Source organism: Hemicordylus capensis, chromosome 10 (genome assembly GCF_027244095.1).
Source record: "Hemicordylus capensis ecotype Gifberg chromosome 10, rHemCap1.1.pri, whole genome shotgun sequence".
NCBI classification, from domain to species: Eukaryota; Metazoa; Chordata; class Lepidosauria; order Squamata; family Cordylidae; genus Hemicordylus; species Hemicordylus capensis.
Genome location: NC_069666.1, coordinates 19,124,750 through 19,147,666, shown reverse-complemented (window position 1 = coordinate 19,147,666; position 22,917 = coordinate 19,124,750). Strand labels below are relative to the sequence as shown.

The 22,917-nt window shown below is 48.1% G+C and overlaps 1 protein-coding gene and 1 pseudogene across 4 annotated transcripts; both read left to right on the top strand.

The window, feature by feature from the left end:
* Positions 1 to 1,006: 1,006 nt before the first annotated feature.
* LOC128334711 (protein SREK1IP1-like) lies at positions 1,007 to 18,744 on the top strand. 4 transcript variants are annotated; one of them, XR_008311369.1, is made up of 3 exons: positions 1,007 to 1,969; positions 8,061 to 8,133; positions 16,396 to 16,496. XR_008311369.1 is itself a non-coding variant. In XM_053271766.1 (2 exons), the coding sequence occupies exons 1-2, from the start codon at positions 14,966 to 14,968 to the stop codon at positions 16,609 to 16,611; spliced, it is 249 nt and encodes an 82-aa protein (XP_053127741.1). In that variant the 5' UTR covers positions 14,841 to 14,965; the 3' UTR covers positions 16,612 to 18,744. The 4 variants fall into 4 exon arrangements, 1 of the variants encoding a protein (XP_053127741.1); XR_008311368.1 differs by having other exon boundaries at positions 1,007 to 2,005; XR_008311367.1 differs by having other exon boundaries at positions 1,007 to 2,108.
* Positions 18,745 to 19,638: 894 nt separating this feature from the next.
* On the top strand, positions 19,639 to 20,559 carry LOC128334933 (cytochrome P450 1A5-like; annotated as a pseudogene).
* The last annotated feature ends 2,358 nt before the right edge of the window (positions 20,560 to 22,917 follow it).

Here is a 22,917-nt window from a genome sequence, read left to right as displayed (position 1 = left end):
AAGGGTCTAGAATAACGAAAGAAGAATTCAAGATATCATCGTAGTATTTGTGCCGTCTCGAGTAGTGTGGCCTTCTGTGGTTGATGTGTTGTAATTTTATTGATGCCCAGGGTGTTGAGGTGGTGTTCAGATTTTTTTGGTACGGCACCAAGGACACCAACAACTATTGTTTTCTTTTTCCAGAGCCGCTCAATTTCAATCTGAAGGTCCTTGTATCTTGTTATTTTCTCCAATTGTTTTTTGTCGACTCGTCTATCCCCTGGGATGATGATGATGATGATGATGATGGTGGTGGTGTTCAGCATGATATTCCTCTCCTGCTGGTGCTTACATCTGCCTGGGTTTTCTTTTTAGATCCTGAGTCCGTGGAGGACAGAGCCCTATCTTCTTATTCCTTCTGCTCAGAGGAGCTCTTACCCCTGGACTTTGGGGCCAAAGCCCAGAGCCTCTCCAGCCCCCGGGACCCCCAAATCCTCTTTAGTCTGTCCCAGGTTGTGTGATCACCCGATGGAGCATGATGATGCTTAATTTGCAGGGGGTGTGGGGGTGCTCCCAGCGGCCTTTAGATCCAGGCACCAAAATTACCTAGGCGCACCTCTGCTTATGTCAACTTTGGTCACTTGGGTCGCCGAATATTTGCTGCTGGACTTTGTTGTATAAATATTGGCCGGCAACCTGATGATGGGGAGAGTTCCTCCAGGCGGCCTCACACTGGCACTGAAACGCAACCCGAATGACCAAACTGGAAGTCATGTTGTTGCTTCTGGCAAGGGAATGAAGAAGAGTGAATTAAATGAAGACTGGGAGGGAGTTGCATTACCCTTCATTTCAGCGAGGGGCGACTACTTGGAGGGATTGTCTGAACAATGAAAACAAGCCTCTTTGGCACAGCCGCCCAAGCAGGGGGAACCGGGCGAGGCCACCCTCCTTTCCCCTCCGACCTGCTGCACCGTCGGCCTCCTGGGGGTGGCTGGGGTTAAAGATCGCCCGGCCCCTTCGCGTGAGAAGCGCTGGGGCTGCGTGCCTGGCCGCTTCCGAGGAAGCCCGGCCGGGAAGCCATCGGGGCGCGCAGGAGCCGGGAAAGGGGACGTCCCTGGAGGGCGCCGGGCAGCAGCAGCAGCAGCGGTGGCGTGACCAGGGGAGGGCCCGGCGGCAGCGGCGGGAGGGGGGCAGAGATCGCGAGCTCTGATTAGCCGGGCTAATCGGCGGGCAGCGGCCTCGGAGGTGCCGGAAGAAGCGCCCGGCCCCCGGAGCGGCTGCTCCGGGAAACACCCAGGCACGAAGAAGCACGCTAGCCTTGCACGACGGCAGGGAGGCTGGCCGGGCACCACCTCGGCACGCCAAGGCCTGGGTGGCCGGGCATGGGAGTCGCGGAGCGGGTCCGATCGCAGCTTCTGGGGCCAGATGATGCCCGGAGGAGAGCTGACCAGGCTGTGGGGAGGAGGAGGAGGAGCAGGCCAGGCCAGGAAGAAGAAGCAGAAGCCAGATCTATTCTCTGTTTGGAGGAGGAGCTGCTTGCTGGGCCGCGAGAAAGACCTTGCGCCCCAAGTCCTTGCCCCGATGACTCTACAGAGAGACACCCAGTTTTGCGTGCATAAGCCTGCCGCTGAAAGTAGCCCAATGCACTGGTTTTTTTGCACCCGAATATGCTCGATCTGGGGGGGAGAGAGAAAGAGGAATATATCTTCCTCTTTCATATTTAAAGAAGAAATTCTGAATCTCATATTTTCCAATGACCCAATTTTGAATGCACAGGCCTGCCAATGAAATTAGCCCAAATGCACTACTTTTTGCGGTAGTGGGGGTGAAAATGGCTCGGTGAAAATTTAAATACTTTTTAATTGGGGGGCGGCAGCGGCATTTTTAGAAGACATTCTGAATATCGCACTTCCCAATTACTTCCAGATACAACAGTGTGCATGAACAACCCTGCTGCTGAAATGAGCCGAAATATACTACTTTTTAACCTGTAATATGCTGGATGAAAGGTTTAAATCTGTTTTGGGTATTTTTCTTCTATATTTTGTAGAAGAAATTCTGAATATAATCATATATCGGGGTCTGAGGTCGAAGGGCAGTATATACATATAGATGATATACAGATAAAGGTAAATCCAGCTTGTTCTGGATGGGGTTATTCTCTCCCTGAAAGCTCATGTCGCTTGGGTGTGCTCCTGGATCCCAAACTTTCCCTGGTTTCTCAGGTTGAGGCAGTGAGTGGCCAGGAGTGCTTTTTATAACCTTTGGCTGATATGTCAGCTCTGTCCATTTCTGAAGGTATATGTCCTTAAAACAGTGGTGCTTGACTACTGTAATGCACCCTATGTGGGGCTGCCATTGTACATAGTCCAGAAACTACAATTGGTGTAGAATGAGGCAGCCAGACTGGTCTCTGGGACAACCTGAAGGCACTATATAACACTGATTTTAAAGAACTGTACCAGCTGCCGATATGTTTCCAAGCAAAATACAAGGTGCTGGTCCTTGCCTATAAAGCCCTCAATGGCTTGGATCCAAGCACCTTCATTGTCATGTGCCCTGTTGAGATCATCTGGAGAGGTCCATACGGTTGCTGTCGGTTCGTTTGGACTCGGGACTGGGCCTTCTCTGTGGCTGGCCCAGGGCATTGGAATATGCTCCCTGATGAAATAAGAGCATCTCCTTCTCTGTTTGCTTTTAAGAAGACCCTCAAGATGCACCTGTTTTCTCAGGCTTTTAACTGAAAATCAGTTTTAAACTGTTTAATTTGTTTTTATTTTATGAGATTGTTTTTACTGTGTTTTGTGGAATTTTAACTGTTTTTACTCTCTTTTATATTGTTTTACATTTTGTACAATGCCTAGAGATGTACATATCAGGCAGCCAGAAAAGATGATAGATAGATAGATAGATAGATAGATAGATAGATAGATAGATAGATACACACATAGATGTACATCAATCATATTTTAAACTGTTGTTCTCAACAGATTTTTAACACTCAGTAATGGTGCAGCGGGGAAATGACTTGACTAGCAAGACAGAGGTTGCCAGTTTGAATCCCCGCTGGTATGTTTCCCAGACTATGGGAAACACCTATATTGGGCAGCAGCGATATAGGAAGATGCTGAAAGGCATCATCTCATACTGAGTGGGAGATGGCAATGGTCAACCCCTCCTGTATTCTATCAAAGACAACCACAGGGCTCTGCGGTCGCCAGGAGTCGACACCGACTCGAGGGCACACTTTACCTTTACCTTTAATCAGATCAATAATTCAAAAATGACACTATGCCCAAGAGAAGCAGATGATCTTTCTCATATTCAAATTTACTAGAATTCACATTGACTAATTATTCAATAAAATGAATAATGTTTGAAGTTGAAATCCTACAAATTTCAAACTGTTCTTTTACTTCTCTTTTGCAAGCACATTAATTAAAAAAAACCCCCCAAAAAACCCCTATGGCATATATTTAATTCCTTGAACTTTTCTAACAATGTCATCTTTGCAAAATGACTTTGCCCTGTCAACAACAGGCCTCATCTCCTAGTATACAAAGGTAGTTCCCAAAACATCATTTCTAGTTAAACACAGTGGCTGACACGATGAGGGAAATGACTCAAAGTCATTCCACTGAAATGAAAAGAACAAGTTAAGCAATGGCTACCAGTTAGGCAATACCCATGTCTGGGTGGGAAGAGTTGGTCTCATCTCAGCTTCCGGGTCCGGATTCCTGCAGATTCGGGGCTCTTAGCCTGGGGTCCAAGCCCCCCTGGGGGTCCATGAGGTAGGGTGGAGAGCAGTTCTTTCAGTAGCAAGTAGAAATTGTCCCCTTTGCTAAGCAGGGTTCACCTTGGTTTGGTATTTGGATGGGTGACAATGTGATAGCACTGTCTGCTGTTAAGACATTCCCCTTAAGGGATGAGGCTGTAGTTCAGTGGTAGAGCATCTGCATGCATGTAGAAGGTCCCAAGTTCAATCCCTGGGCCTGAAACTTTGGAGAGCTGCTGCCAATCAGAGTAGACAGTATTGAGCTAGATGGACCAGTAGTCTGACTCAGTAGAAGGCAGCTTCCTATGGCCCTGGGCCCAGGTGGTTCGTGGACAGTTACATATATAATTAAAGGTAAAGAAAAAGGTAACGTTGTGCCATCGAGTCGGTGTCGAATCGTGGCGACCACAGAGCCCTGTGGTTGTCTTTGGTAGAATACAGGAGGGGTTGACCATTGCCATCTCCCGCACAGTATGAGATGATGCCTTCAGCACCTTCCTAGATTGGTGCTGCCCGATATAGGCGTTCTTCCCCATAGTATGGGGAACACACCGGCAGGGATTCGAACCGGCAAGCTCTGACTTACTAGTCAAGTCATTTCCCCGCTGCACCATTAGGTGGCTATAATTAAAGGTAGCTCCCCCCAAAACACCGTTTCCAATCAAATACAGTGGTTGCCACAAGGAAAATGATACAAAGTAATCTATTGAAATTAAAAGGACAAGTTAGTCAATGCCTACCAGTTAGGCACTTTTACCAGTACCCTAGTAATGGCCCTGGTAAAAATAAATACCTGCTGGCACGATGAGGAAAATTACTTAAAGTAGTCCCATTGAAATTAAGAGGGCAAATTAGATATTGCAATACCTAAAGGCAAGTTAAGAGGGCAAGTTAGATACCTGCAATGCCTAACTTGTCCTTTTCATCCCAATGGGACTTCTCTGAGTAAGTTTCTTCATCATGTCAGCAGATACTTACAGGTATTTCTCTCTCTAATTTTTTACCTGACCCTGATGAAAATATATTATGTCTGGAGTTCCCAAACATGGATTCCCAGATGTTGGTGGTCTAGAGCTCCCATCGCCCCCAGCCACAATGGTTCTTGGGAGTCGTAGTCCAATAATATCTTGGGAGTTGTAGTCCAACAACATATATGGGGACACAAGGCTGGGAACCCTTGTATTATATAAATAGGGTGGGGTCCATGGGGACCACACTACTTTATTAATGTAAATAGGTTTGGGTCAATTCGCAGTAATGGGGTGGGGTGGGGCGCTACAGGTACAAGAAGGTTAAGAATCCCTGTTAAAGAAGGCAAAGAAGGGCTCAGTGTTCAGAGATATGCAGCCACTGAAGCTGGAGGTTCCACTTGGCTTATAGGCATTTACAGACTGTCTTCCATGAATTTGTCTTAGCCCCCTTGAAAGCCATAGTGACGATTGCCACGGAGTTCCATATAATAATTACTCATTATGTGCAGAAAGACATCCTTCTAGGAACATAGGAAGCTGCCATATACTGAGTGAGACCATTGGTCCATCTAGCTCAGTATTGTCTTCACAGACTGGCAGCAGCTTCTCCAAGGTTGCAGGCAGGAATCTCTCTCAGTTTGCAGGCAGGAATTTCTCTCAGCCCTATCTTGGAGATGCTGCCAGAGAGGGAACGTGGAACCTAGATGCTCTTCCCAGAGTGGCTCCATCCCCTGAGGGGAATATCTGACAGTGCTCACACTTCTAGTCTCCCATTCATATGCAACCAGGGCAGACCCTGCTTAGCTAAGGGGACAAGTCATGCTTGCTACCACAAGACCAGCTCTCCTCTCCTTTTGTCCATCCTGGATTCACAGTTTTATGTGCTGACCCCGAGTTCTCATATGATCAATATTAGAAAATATGAAATCCAGCAGATACTTGTTTCCGCACTAGTCAAAGCAAACAGGACCCTTTGTAAGGTAGATAACAGACAGACGTGATATTAGCTGAGTGGCAGAGCATCAGCATTGCTGGAAGGACAACCCAGGTTCAATCCCTGGTGAAATCTCCAGGCAGGACTGGGGAAAACTCCCGCCTAATAGCCTGGAGAGTCACTGCCAGTCAGTGTAGACAATACTGCGCTAGATGGGCCAGTGGTCTGACTCAGTAGGCAGCTTCCTATGTCCCTATATTAATTTCAGGTGTGGCACTATATGCTGTTAGAAAGTCTTACCAAATATCTGCTCTTTAACGTTTTCTGTACCAAGGGCTCAATTGTACTTCAAGTTTCAAATGACAGATCGTTACTTCATAAATAAATTGTCACCTTGTCCATCCCAGAAACTGACTGAGGCCATCTGATCTTACAAACATTTTTAGGAAGTCTGGAATCAGCCATTTTGTTTAATTTTAACAGATACACAGGTATGCATTTGAGTTTTAACAGAAGGAAGGTGGGAACTGGAAGACCAGGTGAGCTGGTCCCCTTTGCTAAGCAGGGTCTGTCCTGGTTGTATATGAATGGGAGGCTACCTGTGTGAGCACTGTAAGAAAGGGGCCACTTGGGCAAGAGCATCTGAACATCAGAAGAGCCCTGCTGGATCAGGCCCAAGGAGGCCCATCTAGTCCAGCATCCTGTTTCACACAGTGGCCCACCAGATGCCGCTGGAAGCCTACAGGCAGGGTTGAGGGCATGCCTTCTCTCCTGCTGTTACTCCCCTGCAACTGGTACTCAGAGGCATCATGCCTTTGAGGCTGGAAGTGGCCTATAGCCCTCCGACTAGTAGCCGTCGATAGACCTCTCCTCCATGAAATTATCCAAGCCCCTCTTAAAGCCATCCAGGTTGTTGGCTGTCACCTCATCTTGTGGCAGAGAATTCCACAAGTTGATTATGCGTTGCGTGAAAAAGTACTTCCATTTGTTGGTCCTAGATTTCCTGGCAGTTCAATTCCATGGGATGACCCCTGGTTCTAGTGTTATGGGAGAGGGAGAAGCATTTCTCTCTGTCCACTTTCTCCACACCATGCATGATTTTATAGACCTCTATCATGTCTCCCCGCAGTCGTCCTTTTTCTAAACAGAAACATCTGCATGCAGAAGTCTTCAGCGTCTGCGTGCCCTAGCACATTTCTAAGATAGGGCTGAGAGAGACTCCTGCCTGCAACCTTGGAGAAGCCACTGCCAGTCTGGGTAGACAATCCTGAGCAAGAGGGACCAATGGTCTGACTCGGTATATGGCGGCTTCCCATGTCCCTATGCCAGTGTGCCTGGAGGGAGACCCAATCAAATTCTCAAAAATGGATTCTGTTTGACGTCACAAGAGAAGGATTCATGGAGTTTGCAGCAACATGTCTTGCAGTTGCATAGGCTTCTGAAGCACCTGTGTTAGTGAAAGTTTAACACAATGCTGAATCTTTCAGGTGATCTAATACCTATATTGGGCAGCAGTGATATAGGAAGAAGTGGAAAGGCATCATCTCATACTGCATGGGAGGAGGCAATGGTCAACCCCTCCTGTATTCTACCAGACAACCACAGGGCTCTGTGGTCACTAGGAGTTGACACCGACTTGATGGCACACTTTACCTTTAATAGCTAAACACATTCAGCAACATGTACTAACTTCTCAAACCTGGGTCCCCAGACGCTGCTGGACTACAATTCCCATCACCCCCACCAAAGTGGGCCATTATGGCAGGGGATGATGGGAACTGTAGTCTGAAAGCATTTGAGGACCCAGATTTGAGAACCCCTGTTCTGGGAAGGTGGTTACATGGAAGATGCAGGGGACAGGACACACACAAGCTTATGAACAAAGACAGCTCCAAAAGTCTCTCCGAGAGGACTCAATTCTCCAGGACTGGTAGCCAGGAATAGGGCATTTCTCTAGGAAACAGAGCAGTTCAGCCCCAGAATCTGGTTCAAATGATAACCATTAGTTTGAAAAGAGAACTTCTGAACATCTCCACTTGTCTCTCATCTAATATCTGGGATCAGAGGGCAGCTTCAGGGAAGTCTGAATTCTAGCAGCTGCTTTTAAAAAATAAATTGATGATGATGATAATTAATATGATGTTAGCTGCCCCATAACAAATTGTTCTCTGAGCAGCTCACAACACAGCAAAAAATGTGACTAGGGGGAATCACGAAATAGGAGTTAGTCCTGACTAACTGCGCCTAGATCAGGGGTCAGCAAACTTGGCCCTCCCGCTGTTGTTGCTGAACTACAACTCCCATCATCCCCAGGCTGGGGATGATGGGAGTTGCAGTTCAACAGCTAGAGGAATACGCTCCCTGCTGAAATAAGAGCATCTCCTTCTCTGTTTGTTTTTAGGAAGACCCTCAAGACACACCTGATGAAATCAATTTCAAACTGTTGAATTTGTTTCTATCAGACTGTTTTTATGGTATGTTGCCATTTTAAAACTGTTTTTACTCTGTTTTATGTTGTGTTTTAAACTTTGTGCATCACCTAGAGATGTAAATATTCGGCAGTATAAAAATATAATCGCTGACTATGGGCTATTGTGGCTGGGGATGATGGGAATTGTAGTCTGAAGCAGCTGGGGCGGGGGCCACAGTTGTACAGCCCTGCTTTAACCACGCTGGCTTTATTATATTATATTATATCATATATTATATCATATCATATTATTATTATTAATAGTTTTGTTGTAAACCAGCCCAGAAACTTGCGTTTTGGGCAGTATACAAATATACCGCCCAAAGGTAGGTAGTGGGCATGATCCACCAGTTGACCACGGATGGGCAAGCCTGGCCCTCTAGCTGCTGAACTGCAACTCCCATCATCCCCAGCCTGGGGATGATGGGAGTTGTAGTTCAGCAACCACAGCGGGAGGGCCAAGTTTGCCGACGCCTCCAGGCACAGTTAGTCAGGACTAACTCCTATTTCGTGATTCCCCCTAGTCCTCCCTTAGTCCTGACTAACTGCGTCTGGATCTCACCAGCCTTTGCTGTGGGACCACCCGGGCGCGCGGGGTGGGGGGCAGTTTGCCTCTCCACCCCCCCCCCGCCCCAGCAGACTCCTTCCAACACCTCTCCGCCTCAAGCTGCTGGGGGATCGCGGCTGCGGCCGCCTCTCCACGCGCCCTGGGGCGCCGTCTTGTTGCAGCAGCGGCGGCGGCGGGAGGAGGGAGGCCAGGCTGCTGGGCTGGGGTTAGGGGGCGGTTGCGTGAGAAGGGGCCGCTGGCTGGCAACCCCGAGGCGGCGGCGGCGGCGGCGCCCAGCCCTGGTCACTGCAGGCACGCAATGCTGGGCGGGTTCTTCCAGGGCCAGCGCCCTGGGCGAGAGCCGCGTGGCTGGTCCTGCGAGCGGGACAGGAAGCCGGGGGCCCGGGCTCCTCTTCTCACGCAGAGGGCAGCGAGGGAGTCGCGGCGGCGGCGGCAGCAGCAGCAACAATCGTTGCGTGTGGGCAAAGCCCGTCAACACCCCTCGGAGGCATTTCCTTCACACGCACCTCCCAGACAACCCGTCTCGCTGCTGCTGCTGCTGCTGCCGGGCTCCGCTGGGAACAATGGAGAGAGAGGGCCGAAGAAGGCCTCATTCTGCCCAGCTGGCACTGCGGAGGGCAGCCGCAGGCAGGCGGGCGGGATCCATAGACCCACCGCGAGGGCTGGCTGGCTGCCTGCAGCAGAGGAGCTGCTGCCACGGACCGAGTCGGACCCTTGGTCCGTCTAGCTCCGGGTTGTCGACGCGGACTAGCAGCGGGCGGGCGCGGCTTCTCCACGTTGCTCTCTCAGCCCGATCTTGGAGGCTGCCAGGCTGGCTTGCAGCAAGTCGGAGAGGTCTATCGACGGCTACTAGTCGGAGGGCTACACAGGCCACCTCCAGCCTCAAAGGCAGGATGCCTCTGAGTACCAGTTGCAGGGGAGTAACAGCAGGAGGGAGGGCATGCCCTTATCTCTTGCTTGTGGGCTCCCCAGAGGCATCTGGTGGGCCACTGTGCAAAGCAGGATGCTGGACTAGATAGCCTTCTTGGGCCTGATCCAGCAGGGCTGTCCTTATGGTCTTAAAGTACTCCAGACGTGAAAAAGGGACAGCCTGGACAGGATGACCGAAAATATTTGTATACTGCCTTTCAACCCCCCAAAGGTCCGCAGAGCAGAGCAAAAGGCAATACTGTTTTAGGGATGGGGCCAAAGTTCAGTGGTAGAGCATCTGCTTTGCATCTAGGGGCGCCAGCAGGACTCTTTCCAGGGGGAACAAAGCCAGCAATCCAATACCCCCGTCCCTGTGTGAATATGTAATAGAGACTTAGGAAGCCACCATATACTGAGTCAGACCATTGGTCTATCTAGCTCAGTATTGTCGACACAGACTGGCAGCGGCTTCTCCAAGGTTGCAGGCAGGAATCTCTTTCAGCCCTATCTTGGAGATATATCATGTACAAACAACCACTTTGTATATAATTGTGCTTTGGCAACGTACTGTGTGCTTTGGTAGTTTGTTGGTACAATAAAAAAATCTTGTCCTATTTTAAAAATAAATAAATCTTGTTCTATCTTGGAGATGCCTCCAGGGAGGGAACTTGGAACCTTCTGCTCTTCCCAGAACAGCTCCATCCCCTAAAGGGAATACCTTACAGCGCGCTCACACTTCTAGTCTCCCATTCATATGCAACCAGGTGGACCCTGCTTAGCTAAGGGGACAAGTCATGCTTGCTACTACAAGATCAGCTCTCCTCCCTTATTAAAAAATGCCTCTTTATAAGGTGCCTCTTTGCTTGGTTAGTAGGGGTTGTTGTTAGGGATTTAGAGCATGATGGTTCCCTGTCCCAGCGGGGCTTATGAACTAACCTCTGTTCTTGGCAGGGTGGATAAAAATTAATGATTTTTAAAAATAAATAAATAAATAAATAGATTTTTAATTTAAATCAGATTTTTTATTTAAATCAGATTTTTTTTAAAAAATAAAATGCTTTTTGAGGAAAATATCTAAAGATAGTTTTCTATTTAAGATACATTATAGTCCAAAGGTTATTCATCATGAAATAAGGATTAGTTTTTAATTATGTTGCATGAGGCTGTATATACGCAATGTTTAATTTTTTGGGTAAATGAATTCCATTAACCCATTCACAATGTCATACTCTTCCAGAGGTTTCCGTAAGATTATTTTGGGCAATTTTTCTATCTAGAAGAGGACCAAAAATGAAACTTTCATCTGGTTGTAAATATTAAGATTATACCAGCAAGGATGAGACTTTATGTAAAAACCATGATTTAAATCTAGTCTTACTGAATAGTGATTTGATTCAAATCAATTTGATTTAAATCAAATCCTCCCTGGTTCCTGGTATATGGCTGGACTGAAGAGGGCAGCAGCTGAGAGTGAGCATTCCCATGATGTGTCTTCCTTCTGCTGTGGCTAGGGGAAGTTAGCGACCCTTGCTGTAGAACATGTCACTCACAGGTTGGGCCTTGGTTGGGCCGTCTCCCTTCGTGGGACTTGGCTTGCCTGCTGCTTCCTATCCTGGGACTCTGTGTACTGAGCAACTCTGTGAGCATTTTCCGTTGGTGGTTCAGTGGTGGAATTTCCGCCTGCCACGCGGGAGGCAGAGGTTCACTTCCCTGCCAATGCAAAGTGCGTCTCTGTTTTGGGGAGGAGAGCTGGTCTTGTAAAGTAAAGTAAAGTGTGTCGTCGAGTACCAAGCATGAATTGTCCCCTTTGCTAAGCAGGGTCTGCTGTGGTTGCATATGAATGGGAGACTAGAAGTATGAGCACTGGAAGATATTCCCCTCAGGGGATGGAGCCACTCTGGGAAGAGCAGAAGGTTCCAAGTTCCCTCCCTCCAAGTTCCAAGTTCCCTCCCTCCTTCAGCCCTCCAAGACAGTGCTGAGAGAGAGTCCTGCCTGCAACCTTGGAGAAGCCGCTGCCAGTCTGTGAAGACAATACTGAGCTAGATAGACCAATGGCCTGACTCAGTATATGGCAGCTTTCTATGTTCCTATATTCCTATGCTGCCCCATGGCACCTTGGTAATATATGGCACTCTGAATCATGTAGTGTGAGCTGATCATGTTCCTTCCCATTATAGTGTAATCCTCCCCTCCCAGCTACTCTTGCTGGCCTGGGAAGGAACAACATGTTCAGCGTGATTCCATGGGATTCAGAATGACACATGTTAGCAGGGTGATGTGGGACACACCCATGGGGAAGCATGGGTTTCAGCTGCCCTTTCAGTAACGCAACAATGGAGATGAGCACTATGGGTGATCCCAGGGGTCTTCTTCTCGTGCCTGCCGAACGTCCCTGATGCATTGATAGATGTCACTTTTCTTTTCACAGAATACAAGGCCAGGAAGGCATGCAAGGAAACCCCAAAGCTGTAAGGGGTTGTGGGATGGCAAAGGTAGAGCGTCCACTTTGCATGCAGAAGGTCCCAGGTTCAATTCCTGACATCTCCTGGTAGGGCTGAGAGAGATTCCTGCCTGCAACCTTGGAGAAGCCGCTGCCAGGCTGGGTAGACAATACTGAGCTAGATGGACCAATGGTCTGACTCAGTATAAGGCAGCTCCCTATTTTCCTAGGTCACTGGTGATTCTTTTATCTTTATTGGGAATGGGGCTGTAGCACAGTGTCTGCCTGGCATGCAGAAGGACCCAGTTTCATAGGAACATAGGCAACTGCCATGTACTGAGTCAGACCATTGGTCCATCTAGCTCAGTATTGTCTTCACAGACTGGCAGCGGCTTCTCCAAGGCTGCAGGCAGGAGGTTCTCTCAGCCCTTTCTTGGAGATGCTGCCAGGGAGGGAACTTTGCACCTTCTGCTCTCCCCAGAGCGGCTCCATCCCCTGAGGGGAATATCTCCCAGTGCTCACACATCTTCTCCCATTCAACCAGGGCAGACCCTGCTTAGCTAAGGGGACAAGTCATGCTTGCTATCACAAGAACTATCAAGATGGGATGGGGCCGTAGCTCCATGGCAGAGCATCTGCAGATGCTCCAAGGTTCAACCCTTGGCAGTGTCTCCAGGTAAGGCTGGGAAAGACTCCAGCCTGAAACCCTGGAGAAGTTGTTGCCAGTCAGAGCATACCACTGTTCTAATTCAGTATAAGGCAGCTTTCTATGTTCCTATGTAAGATCAGCACCCCCTTGGCCCCCCGGCCAAGACTGTTCTTGTGGGGGAAACGGTGCTTCCGATTAGAAGCACACTTCTTAGAACCAGAATTTTAGAGTTGGGAGGGTCTTTGAGGTCCTCTAGTCCAAACCCTTGTTCAGTGTAGATTCTGCGAAAACATTCCTGACATATGGCTGCCTAGTTTGCTCTTACAGTCAGGAATTTCTCTGAATTCCTAGCCTGAATCTGCATCCTGATTCCCCATCCCGATTCTCTGAATGCCTAGTCTGAATCTGTACCCTGATTCCGCATGCCGATACTCTGAATTTTTAGCCTGAATCTGCATCCTGATTCCCCATCCCGATTCTCCAAATGCCTAGCCTGAATCTGCATCCTGATTCTTCGATTTTTTTTGCCTGAATCTGCATTCTGATTCTGCATCCCAATTCTCCGAATGCCTAGCCTGAATCTAGGCACACGTTCCGGCAATCCTCTTAGTCTGGCTCTTAGCATCTCGCCTCTCCTTTCTCCATTCCTCCATGTTTTTGACAGCTTGCAGAAGGATTTAGAAGCCAGTTCCTTCTGTAGGCCTGGCCTTGCCCTAAATGGTGTGTTGTTGTTGCAACCTAGTTTGACACTTCGTGTGTCCCTTCCATTTGTGGCCAAGGATGGGAGGTTCACATGGCAGGGTGTGTTCAGCTGCATGAGAAGCTCAGGAGCAGCCTGGCACGCAAGGTCTGATCCCTGACCTCATTAACCCCGGGAGCAACCAGCCTCTCGGGCTTAGGCAGAGATCAGGAGATAGAACTGACACAATGGAACTTGCTATTTCCAACTCAAGCCTAGGAAGATATACTCAGAAGTAAGTCCCACTGGTTTCAATAGGATTTACTCCCAAGTAAATTGTACGTGGGGTTACAAGCATTTGGCTTGGTCTATGCATGCAGAATAAGCCACCTAATGGCACAGCCGGGAAATGACTTGACTAGCAAGCATGAGGTTGCCAGTTCGAATCCCCGCTGGTATGTTTCCCAGACTATGGGAACCACCTATATCAGGCAGCAGTGATATAGATTTTATTTATTTATTATTTTATTGATATATTGCTATATCAGCAATATATCAGCTATATCAGCAATATAGAGCGATGCTGAAAAAGCCATCATCTCATACTGAGTGGGAGTTGGCAATTATTTATTATTATTATTATTATTATTATTATTATTATTATTATTATTACTTTTATACCGCCCTTCCAAAAGGCCCAGGGTGGTTTACATTAATGGTAAACCCCTCCTGTATTCTACAACTGCAGGGCTCTGTGGTCGCCAGGAGTCGACACCGACTCGACGGCATACTTTACCTTTATGCATGTAGACAAATGAGGTGCTCCAGGTGAGCATATTCCAGACACATGTTGTAGTGGTGAGAGTGCTGGAATAGGACCGGGGGGACCCGAGTTCAAATCCCTGTTCAGCCATGAAACTCACGGGGTGACTTTGGGCCACTCACTTATCTCTCAGCCTAACCTACCTCGCAGGGCTGTTATGAGGCGGCAGCAACAGCAGCACTTTCACATGCCGCCTTTTCTTCCTAGAATTGCCCCGCGATGCTCCGGGAGAGGATGCAACATTTCTCCATTTTTTTGAGGTGGGGGGAGTAGCAGCATCCTATAACTGTAGGGCTCAGCCATCTCCCTTGCCCACTAGTAATGCTCCAGGGGAAGGAGGCAGTGTCATGATGTCACTTCCTTTCCCTGGGGTACTGTGGGGCAATTCTGGGTGGGGGAGGCATCATTTTAAAGCACAGTCACTGCAGCTTCTCAGAAGGAAGTTACTCTCCAAACAAAAGCTAGAGGGAGGCCTGCTTCTTGAACTCAGGTACATAGGAACACAGGAAGCTGCCATATACTGAGTCAGACCATTGGTCCATCCAGCTCAGTACTGTCTACACAGGCTGGCAGCGGCTTCTCCAGGGTTGCAGGCAGGAATCTCTCTCAGCCCTATCTTGGAGATGCTGCCAGGGAGGGAACTTTGAACCTAGATGGTCTTACCAGAACAGCTCCATCCCTTAAAGGGAATATCTTTCAGTGCTCACACATCAATTCTCCCATTCATATGCAACCAGGGTGGACGTTGCTTAGCTAAGGGGACAAGTCATGCTTGCTACCACAAGACCAGCTCTCCTCCAGGTAAGCCCCTACCTCCCTGCCCCATGCATTGAACTGACCCACAATATTGGCTCAATTTGAATACTGGCTCGCCTTTGCATCGGCAACACAATTTTGCAATATCGCAAAATTGGCGACACAGTATTTGCGGTGCCACAATATCGGGGACACAATATTTGCAGTATGACTCACCTTTGCAATATTGACTCACCTTTGCACTGGCGACACAATTCAAATTGATTTGCATTGGATGGGAACCCCATACCAATAAGGATGATCTGTTTGGTGCATAAGGGTGATCTTTTGGATGCATCTCTGCCTGTAACATTTGTTCCCCCATCTCCACCCCTTCCAGCTACCAGAAGTCACCTCTGCCCTCTCAAAAAATGCTTCCCTTTCTACCTTGATGTCCCTGATGCCCGGAACCAACTCCCAGACTTATTTATTTATTCATCAAACTTATATAACGCCCAAACTTTTGTCTCTGGGCATTTAACATGATTTGATGATGCCTCTCTCTCTTCTCAGTGCCATTGGGAGATCTGTGGTTAGAAGTCCCATGTCAAGGTGTTGGTGTTGTTGTTTTTAAGGAAAGGTAAATAGAACTGTGTGGAGATGGATCAGGACCTTTAAATCCACCCCTCCACACACAAAGTGCTTGTATCTTTTCTAAAAGCATGGAAGGAAAGAGTTAAGTTCTCTCTCCTGCCAGCACCACAGAACTTAATTCTAGTATCTAAAACTACTACTACTAGTAGTAGTAATTCATCCTCCCTCCCTACACACCACTCCTGCATTTACCTCTTCAAAATCATGAGAGATTTAATCCGAATTCCAAACATCCCCTCTAGTTTGACCTGGTTAAACAATTAGTGTTAAGCTATAAGGAATGAATAGCTACATCGGACTGCAAAGGATGCAAATGAATAGTAACCACGACAACAGTCTGTCTGAAAATCCCTTGCTAACTGGGCTAAGACTAAGAGGCACCTTTTCCACATGGTGATTCTCTTTAGCAGGGGGAGAGCAACTGGCCCTATCCATCCCCAGCACAGCATCCCTCCAGTGGCTGTTGCTGGTGTCTATCTTATGTTTCTTTTTCAGATGGTGAACCTTTGGGGACAGGGCTCCCATCTTATTCATTCATTCATTCATTCATTCATTCATTATTTCTCTATGTAGACCACTTTGGAAACTTTTGTTGAAAAGCAGTATATAAATATTTGTTGTTGTTGAAAAGAAATGTAGAAATGCACCCTTGCTTTCCCTTTTGCTTTAATATAATACTTTTACATTGTTTTTTTAAGCAGCTTTGGATTCTTTCTCTCCATTTTGTTGAAATGGTTTTGTTTAAATTCACCGCACAAAGGCTCGGAATAAGACCTTGTAATTGGTATTTCTGGATTTTTTAAATTTAGAAGGAGAAGAAGGAGAAGGAGAAGGAGAAGGAGAAGGAGAAGGAGAAGAAGAAGAAGAAGAAGAAGAAGAAGAAGAAGAAGAAGAAGAAGAAGAAGAAGAAGAAGAAGAAGAAGAAGAAGAAAAGAAAGAAATGCCCTCTGCCCTCTTTGCTAGCTCGCAGGCTGGAGCCAGATGCATTTCCCACGGCCGGCCTGCTTTGCACAGCAATCTGTTGAGGAGGCAGAGTCTTCGGCAGAAAGGGCGTGTTCAGCAGGTGTGCGAGGCCGCACGATAGTTCCCTGGCACGCAAGGACGAACCCTGATACCCAGCAGCCAGGAGGCACAGTATCTCACCCTGCTGCCTGGCACAGGCAGATGTTTTGATGCCAGCCTTAGTTGTCACGCACATGCCGGTGTTGATGCATTTATGGAGAAGCTGTGCGTGTGGTGGGGGAATTTGCCTGTGGTTGCTTGGGCATGGCTTCCATCCACATGCATTCATGTGTGTCCCTGTGTTCTCACAGCCCCGGCTTTAAGGATTGCAGCTGCCTTGCCACAGAATCAGGTTCCTCCATGATAAACATAAAGAGTTACAGAATCCCTGGGGCCTTGAAGGTCATCCAGTCCAACCCCCTGCTTGATGCCGGAAATCCAGCACTCGAGCATCCCTAATTGCTGTCCAGTCTCCGCCCATGAATTTGTCGAAGCCTCTTTCGAAGCCATCCAAGCATGTGGTGAAAGCCACTAGCTTCGATGGCTTTTTGAGAGCCAGCGTGGTGTAGTGGTTAGAGTGCTGGACTAGGACCGGGGAGACCTGAGTTCAAATCCCCATTCAGCCATGAAACTAGCTGGGTGACTCTGGGCCAGTCACTTCTCTCTCAGCCTAACCTACTTCACAGGGTTGTTGTGAAAGAGAAACTCAAGTATGTAGTACACCGCTCTGGGCTCCTTGGAAGAAGAGCGGGATATAAATGTAATAATAATAATAATAATACTAATAAATTTAAAAGGGGCTTTGACAAAATTATGGAGGCTACTAATCAGCCGGCTGTGGAGGGCAAGCAGCTGCCACCAGGCTGGTCGGCCGTGGTGCAGAAGTGCACCAGGCCGGCAGGCGGCCATGGAGAAGCAGTGGCCGCCAGGGGTGGGTTGGCATGGAAGTGCCAGCCAGGCCGGTGAGGGAAACCGCCGTCGGTGGGCAGGGAGGAAAGTGCCACCAGGCCAGCTGAAGGGAGGGAAAGGAAAGCAGAACGGGGACTGGGGCTGAAGGGAGGAGGGGAAATGAAGATGGGGAGGAGAGACAGAGAACTAGGGGCGCAGATGCTTCGGGACAGCTAGTTTTTATTGATTGATTTTATTTTATTGATTGATTTTATTGGTTTTATTGATTGATTGAGGCACTTCACATGGGTGGTGTGAAGCGCCTCGTGGTGGTTTGCGGGGAGAGTGGGTTTAGCCCGCTCTCCCCGCAGACAATCAAACACGTAGTCCTGACCTGCCCACGCAACTGCTGGCTCTGTCACAGAGCCGGTGGGGGCTGCGGGGATTGGGGGTCACTCAGCCCCCGGAAGTCCCAGGATGCAAGTGCATGGGGCATTCGGGGGGGGGGGACCCCAGAACCCGGAGGCTGCTTGTAGCCTCCCTGCTGGGAGTCTACTCATGTGTTGCTGAGCTCCGTGGCGGCACAAGAGCAAATAAATGCGGTTAGCGGAGCGTTCGTCACGTGACGTCACGGGCGTGCGGCAATCACACCTGTGCAGGCACGTCTAGCAGTTGCTTAAAGATGCTGGCCCAGATGGATGGGGGCACTGTCTCTCCTGCTCCCACCCCACCACCGCCAGTGGGGGGGAGAGGGAAAAGGACTGCTCTGCTCCCTCCCTCAGCCCCCCCCCCCCCCGGTCCCGGTAAGACTTTTTTTTAAAAGCGGAGCTTTGGCGGGGTGGGCACAGGGTGGCTCAGTGGCTGGAGGACCCTGGCCATTTGGAGGTTCCCCCGGACCTTGGAGGACCGGACCGGGTCCCAAAGGTCCTGGGATTAGTGCGCCTCTGCTCGTATTTCATGCTTTTGCCATTTGATTACACTCTTTTATAATCAACTTTTATCATAATATGTACAATCATATTTTACAACTATTTTAATATAATTAATTATTATAGAATATACTTTAATGATGCCACAGTTTTCATATGTCTTAGGTCTTATACCCTGCAGCTGTAGAGTTCATACATTTATAATTTTGTATAGTGTAATAGTTCGATAGTTTTATAGTTTACTCCTGATTTTAAATAATAAATAACGTAATAATAATTTTAGGCTACCATGACATGTACCTTCTTGCCTTCATTTTATGCTTGTCTAAGACCGTAATAAAGATGATTGATTGATTGAACCTCAATCCTTATTCTATGACTGCTAAGTTTGCTCAAGAGCCTTTGAAGAGGAACTTTATCAAAAACATTTTGAAAGACCAAGTATACTATGTAAACTGCATCACCTGTATCCACATGCCTGTTGACACTCTCATAGAACTCCAAGAAATTATTAGTAAGACAAGACTTATCTTTGCAGAAGCCATGCTGGTTATCTTCCAACAAGCCCTGTTCTAGGGGTGTTCATGGAACTGCTCTGGGCAGTCCGGTTCAAATTCGAACTGTGATCCAGTTTAAAAAAAAAAGAGTTTTTGCAAAGTTTGGGGGGGACAACTTTGAACCTGTAGTAAACCTGGGATAAAGCCTGCTATCTGAGAACGCTCCTGGAGGAGGTACCTTTCCTCCATTTTGGTATACATTCTAACTGAGTTTCTATTATTGTGGTTTTAAGTAGGCTCCATGCTTTTTGGAGCATTTTGACCCTCTTTCCTTTTCAGCTTTCTTTACACTAGTCCCCTTATTTTTGAGAAGTTTCCTCTTCTGAAGTCCAAAGTGCCTGTGTTGGACTTCCTGGGCAGTTTTCTACTCACATGTATGCTAAATTGGATCACACTATGATCACTGTTCCCTAATGGTTCCACAGCACTGGTTATGCATTCATAAGGATCATAACATTTCCAGCTCTTTTGGAAATATATATTAAAAAGATCAAAAATGATTTTTCTTGATCATCTATGTCAGGGCTGCTCAACTTTGGCCCTCCTGCAGATGTTGGCCTACAACCCACAATCCCTGGCGATTGGCCATTGTGGCAGTAGGTTGGCCACTGTGGCTGTAGTCTAAAAAGTCCTGTGCCTTTCTTCTAACATTAACTAGGGTTCCTGAGATATTGCAACAATGCTTGTTGGAAACCTGACCTCCATATCCGTCACTGAAGCCCTTGTTGCACTGGCCGTCTTCTGCCTGGTTTTTGCCATTGTCAAATCCTTCCAGCTGCAGATGCCAGAAGTTCTGAAGAAGCTCCCAGGCCCAATGGCTTACCCATTGATTGGGAACATGCTGCAACTAGGGAAGAACCCCCATCTGAGTCTGACCCAGATGAGGCAGAAATATGGGGATGTGATGAAGATACACATTGGCATGAGACCAGTGCTGGTGGTAAGTGGGCAGGAGACCATCAAGCAGGCCTTGGTGAGGCAAGGAGGAGACTTCATGGGATGACCTGACTTCTACAGCTTCCGCTTCATCGGTGATGGCCAGAGCTTAACCTTTGGGAGGGATTCCGAGGCAGTCTGGCGGGCTCGCAAGAAACTCATTCAGAATGCCCTGAAGTCCTTCTCTACCTCGCCCAGCCTGACCTCCTCCTCCACCTGTCTCCTGGAAGAGCACATCTCCAAAGAAGCTAACTACCTGGTCACAAAGTTGCTGCAGGTGAGTCAAGAAAAGAAGAGCTTTGACCCTTTTCAATACGTGGTCATCTCGATGATGAATGTGATGTGTGGCATCTGTTTTGGGACGCGCTACAGCCACAACAATCAGGAACTGCTCAGCATCGTGAATGTCTTTGATTCCTTTGAGGACATCACTGCTGCCGGGAGCCCTGCCGATTTCTTTCCGGTGCTCCAGCATTTCCCCAGTCCCTCCATGAAGAGGTTCAAGGCTGTAAACAAGAGGTTGCTCACCTTCCTGCAGAAGCGTGTCAAGGAGCACTATGAGAGCTTCAACCAGGTAAAGGCAGGGGCACAGTCTGGCATTAGGAAGCACAGAAGGCAACAAGCAGAAGATCTCTGGATACAGGAGGAAGGAGGGAGATGATTTGTTTAACTAAGCAGCACCCAATTATAGTCAGTTGATCAGACTCTGGTATTACAGGACCTGGGAGAGCTCCTAGGGAGCAACCCACCAGTCATGCAATGGTGTTTCCGTAGGAACAACTACAACAAAATACTTATGTAACCTGTTGCTGCTTCTAGGAACTTAAGAACACAAGAACAGCCCTGCTGGATCAGGCCCAAGGCCTATCTAGTCCAGCATCCTGTTTCACACAGTGGCCCACAGGCAAGGGGTGACTTCAGATCCCCTCCTGCTGACGTGGCCTATAGCCCTCAGACCTGTAGCCCTTGACAAACCTGTCCTCCACGAACTGAGCACTCCACGGAGTGTGCTCTGCATTTCCAATGCCATCTGATGGTCAACTTGTCAATAAACCTAATATCACAAAGGCAACCCAAGGCTTGAGTGATCTGTCCTCCAGAGGAGGTCACAAGCACAGCAGCACTGCACCTTTGGGATTTCTCAACACTTGAGGGAGTGAGGAGCGTTACCCACACAGTTCTCGATAGATCTCAGCAGCTTCAGATTATAAAATGGCAGACTGGGCCTTAGTGCTTATTAGGGGAGGAGAGCTGGTCGTGTGGTCGTGAGCATGAATTGTCCCCTCGGCTCAGCAAGGTCTGCCTTGGTGTGCATCTAGATGGGAGATCACATGTGAGAGTTGTAAGCTCTTCCCCTTAGGGGTTGGAGCCATAGCTCAGGGGCAGAGACATTTTGCATGTAAAAGGTCCCCCATTCATTCCTTGCCAGCATCTCCAGGTAGGGCTGAGAGAGACTTCTGCCTGCAACCTTGGAGAGCTGCTTCCAGTCAGTGTAGACAATTCTGAACGAGATGGACCAAGGGTCTGACTCAGTATAAAGCAGCTTCCTAGTTTCCTATATTCATAGGTTTGTATGCTAACGTTAGATACATGCTCACTGGAGGCAAAGGGCATAAACATATCCCACTCAGAGATTTAACTGCCAGAGCATAGTCTATGCCAGGCATGCTCAACCCCTAGCTGTTTTTGAACTACAACTCCCATAATCCCCAGCCACAGTGGCCAATAGCCAGGGATTATGAGAATTGTAAGCCAATGTCTGCAGAAGGGTCAAAACTGAGCAGCCCTGGTCTATAGCATACAATATGGTCACCTTGCTGAAGCCATAAACAACAACAACAACAACAGAAGAGTTGGTTAGAAACATAAGAGCTCCTGGAGGGAGGCTGGAGCACAGCTCCTGGAGGGAGGCTGTGCTGGGGATGGATAGGGCCAGTTGCTCCTGGAGGGAGGCTGGAGCACAGCTCCTGGAGGGAGGCTGTGCTGGGGATGGATAGGGCCAGTTGCTCCTGGAGGGAGGCTGGAGCACAGCTCCTGGAGGGAGGCTGTGCTGGGGATGGATAGGGCCAGTTGCTCTCCCCCTGCTAAATAAAGAGCATCACCACTTTTAAAAGGCGCCTCTTTGCTCAGCAGGGGAAAAGGAGTTCCATGTATTTGTGTGGTTTTTGACAGCCAGTCACCAGCTTTTTTAAACTGCCTTGGGATGCTTTATGGAAGGTGGTATTAAAAATTGAACAACAAACCAACCAACCCACATTTTGGTAAGGGGAAGGAAAACTCTTCATGGTAGGGGTGACCTTCAAGGTCCAAGAGACCAGTGTTCCCTTGAACAGGGATTCCCAGATGTTGTTGACTAGAACTCTTCTAATCCCAAGCAAAAGCCATTGCGGCTAGGGATTCTGGGAGTTGTAGTCAACAACATCTGGGAATCCCTGTTAGAGGGAAGACTGCCAGAGACCTTCTCCAAAGACACCACCAGGTTTCTTCCAACTAGTGGTATCTACAGCAGTCTCCCTTGTCATATCTTGTCCATGCAGACCAGATGGTTTCAGAACATGGAAAGGTCCTCTAGATGCATGAACTTCTATGCCCTCCCCACCTCTTTTCTTCTCCTTGTTTGCTGTGGAAAACATTAGCCAAGCTGCTTTGCACGCAACCTGGACAATCGTTAACTTGTGCTTTGGACAGGAGCAGATATTGCTTCCATGGGGCATGGCTATCTAAGAAAGGTCAACACTGTGTCATCTGCTCGTAGAAAGAAGAATGGCTGATGTGAAATCCTTTTCCTCCCAGATACTGGCTCTCGGAGTAATCCTGCAGTCACGCAATTACAATCTTGGTTGCTTAACTATGGGTGGATTGATGGATCAAGGGGTGTTATACTGAGCCTTGTTATCCTTTCTCTCCTCTCCTATGGTCCCTTTGCTGCCTCCTCCACTGATGAAATTTAGATTCTAAGTTTCTCTGGGCCAAGACTAGCCATTTTTGCTAGGATGGACCATAGCTCAGTGGCAGAGCA

What these genes read in the sequence shown, in the direction of transcription:
- LOC128334711 (XM_053271766.1), top strand. Translation starts at nt 14,966, where the DNA reads ATGCTTGCTACCACAAGACCAGCTCTCCTCCAG. An exon ending in CAAGACCAGCTCTCCTCCAG is followed by an intron (nt 14,999 to 16,395) that starts GTAAGCCCCTAC and finishes TTTTAAATTTAG; the next exon opens with AAGGAGAAGAAGGAGAAGGA.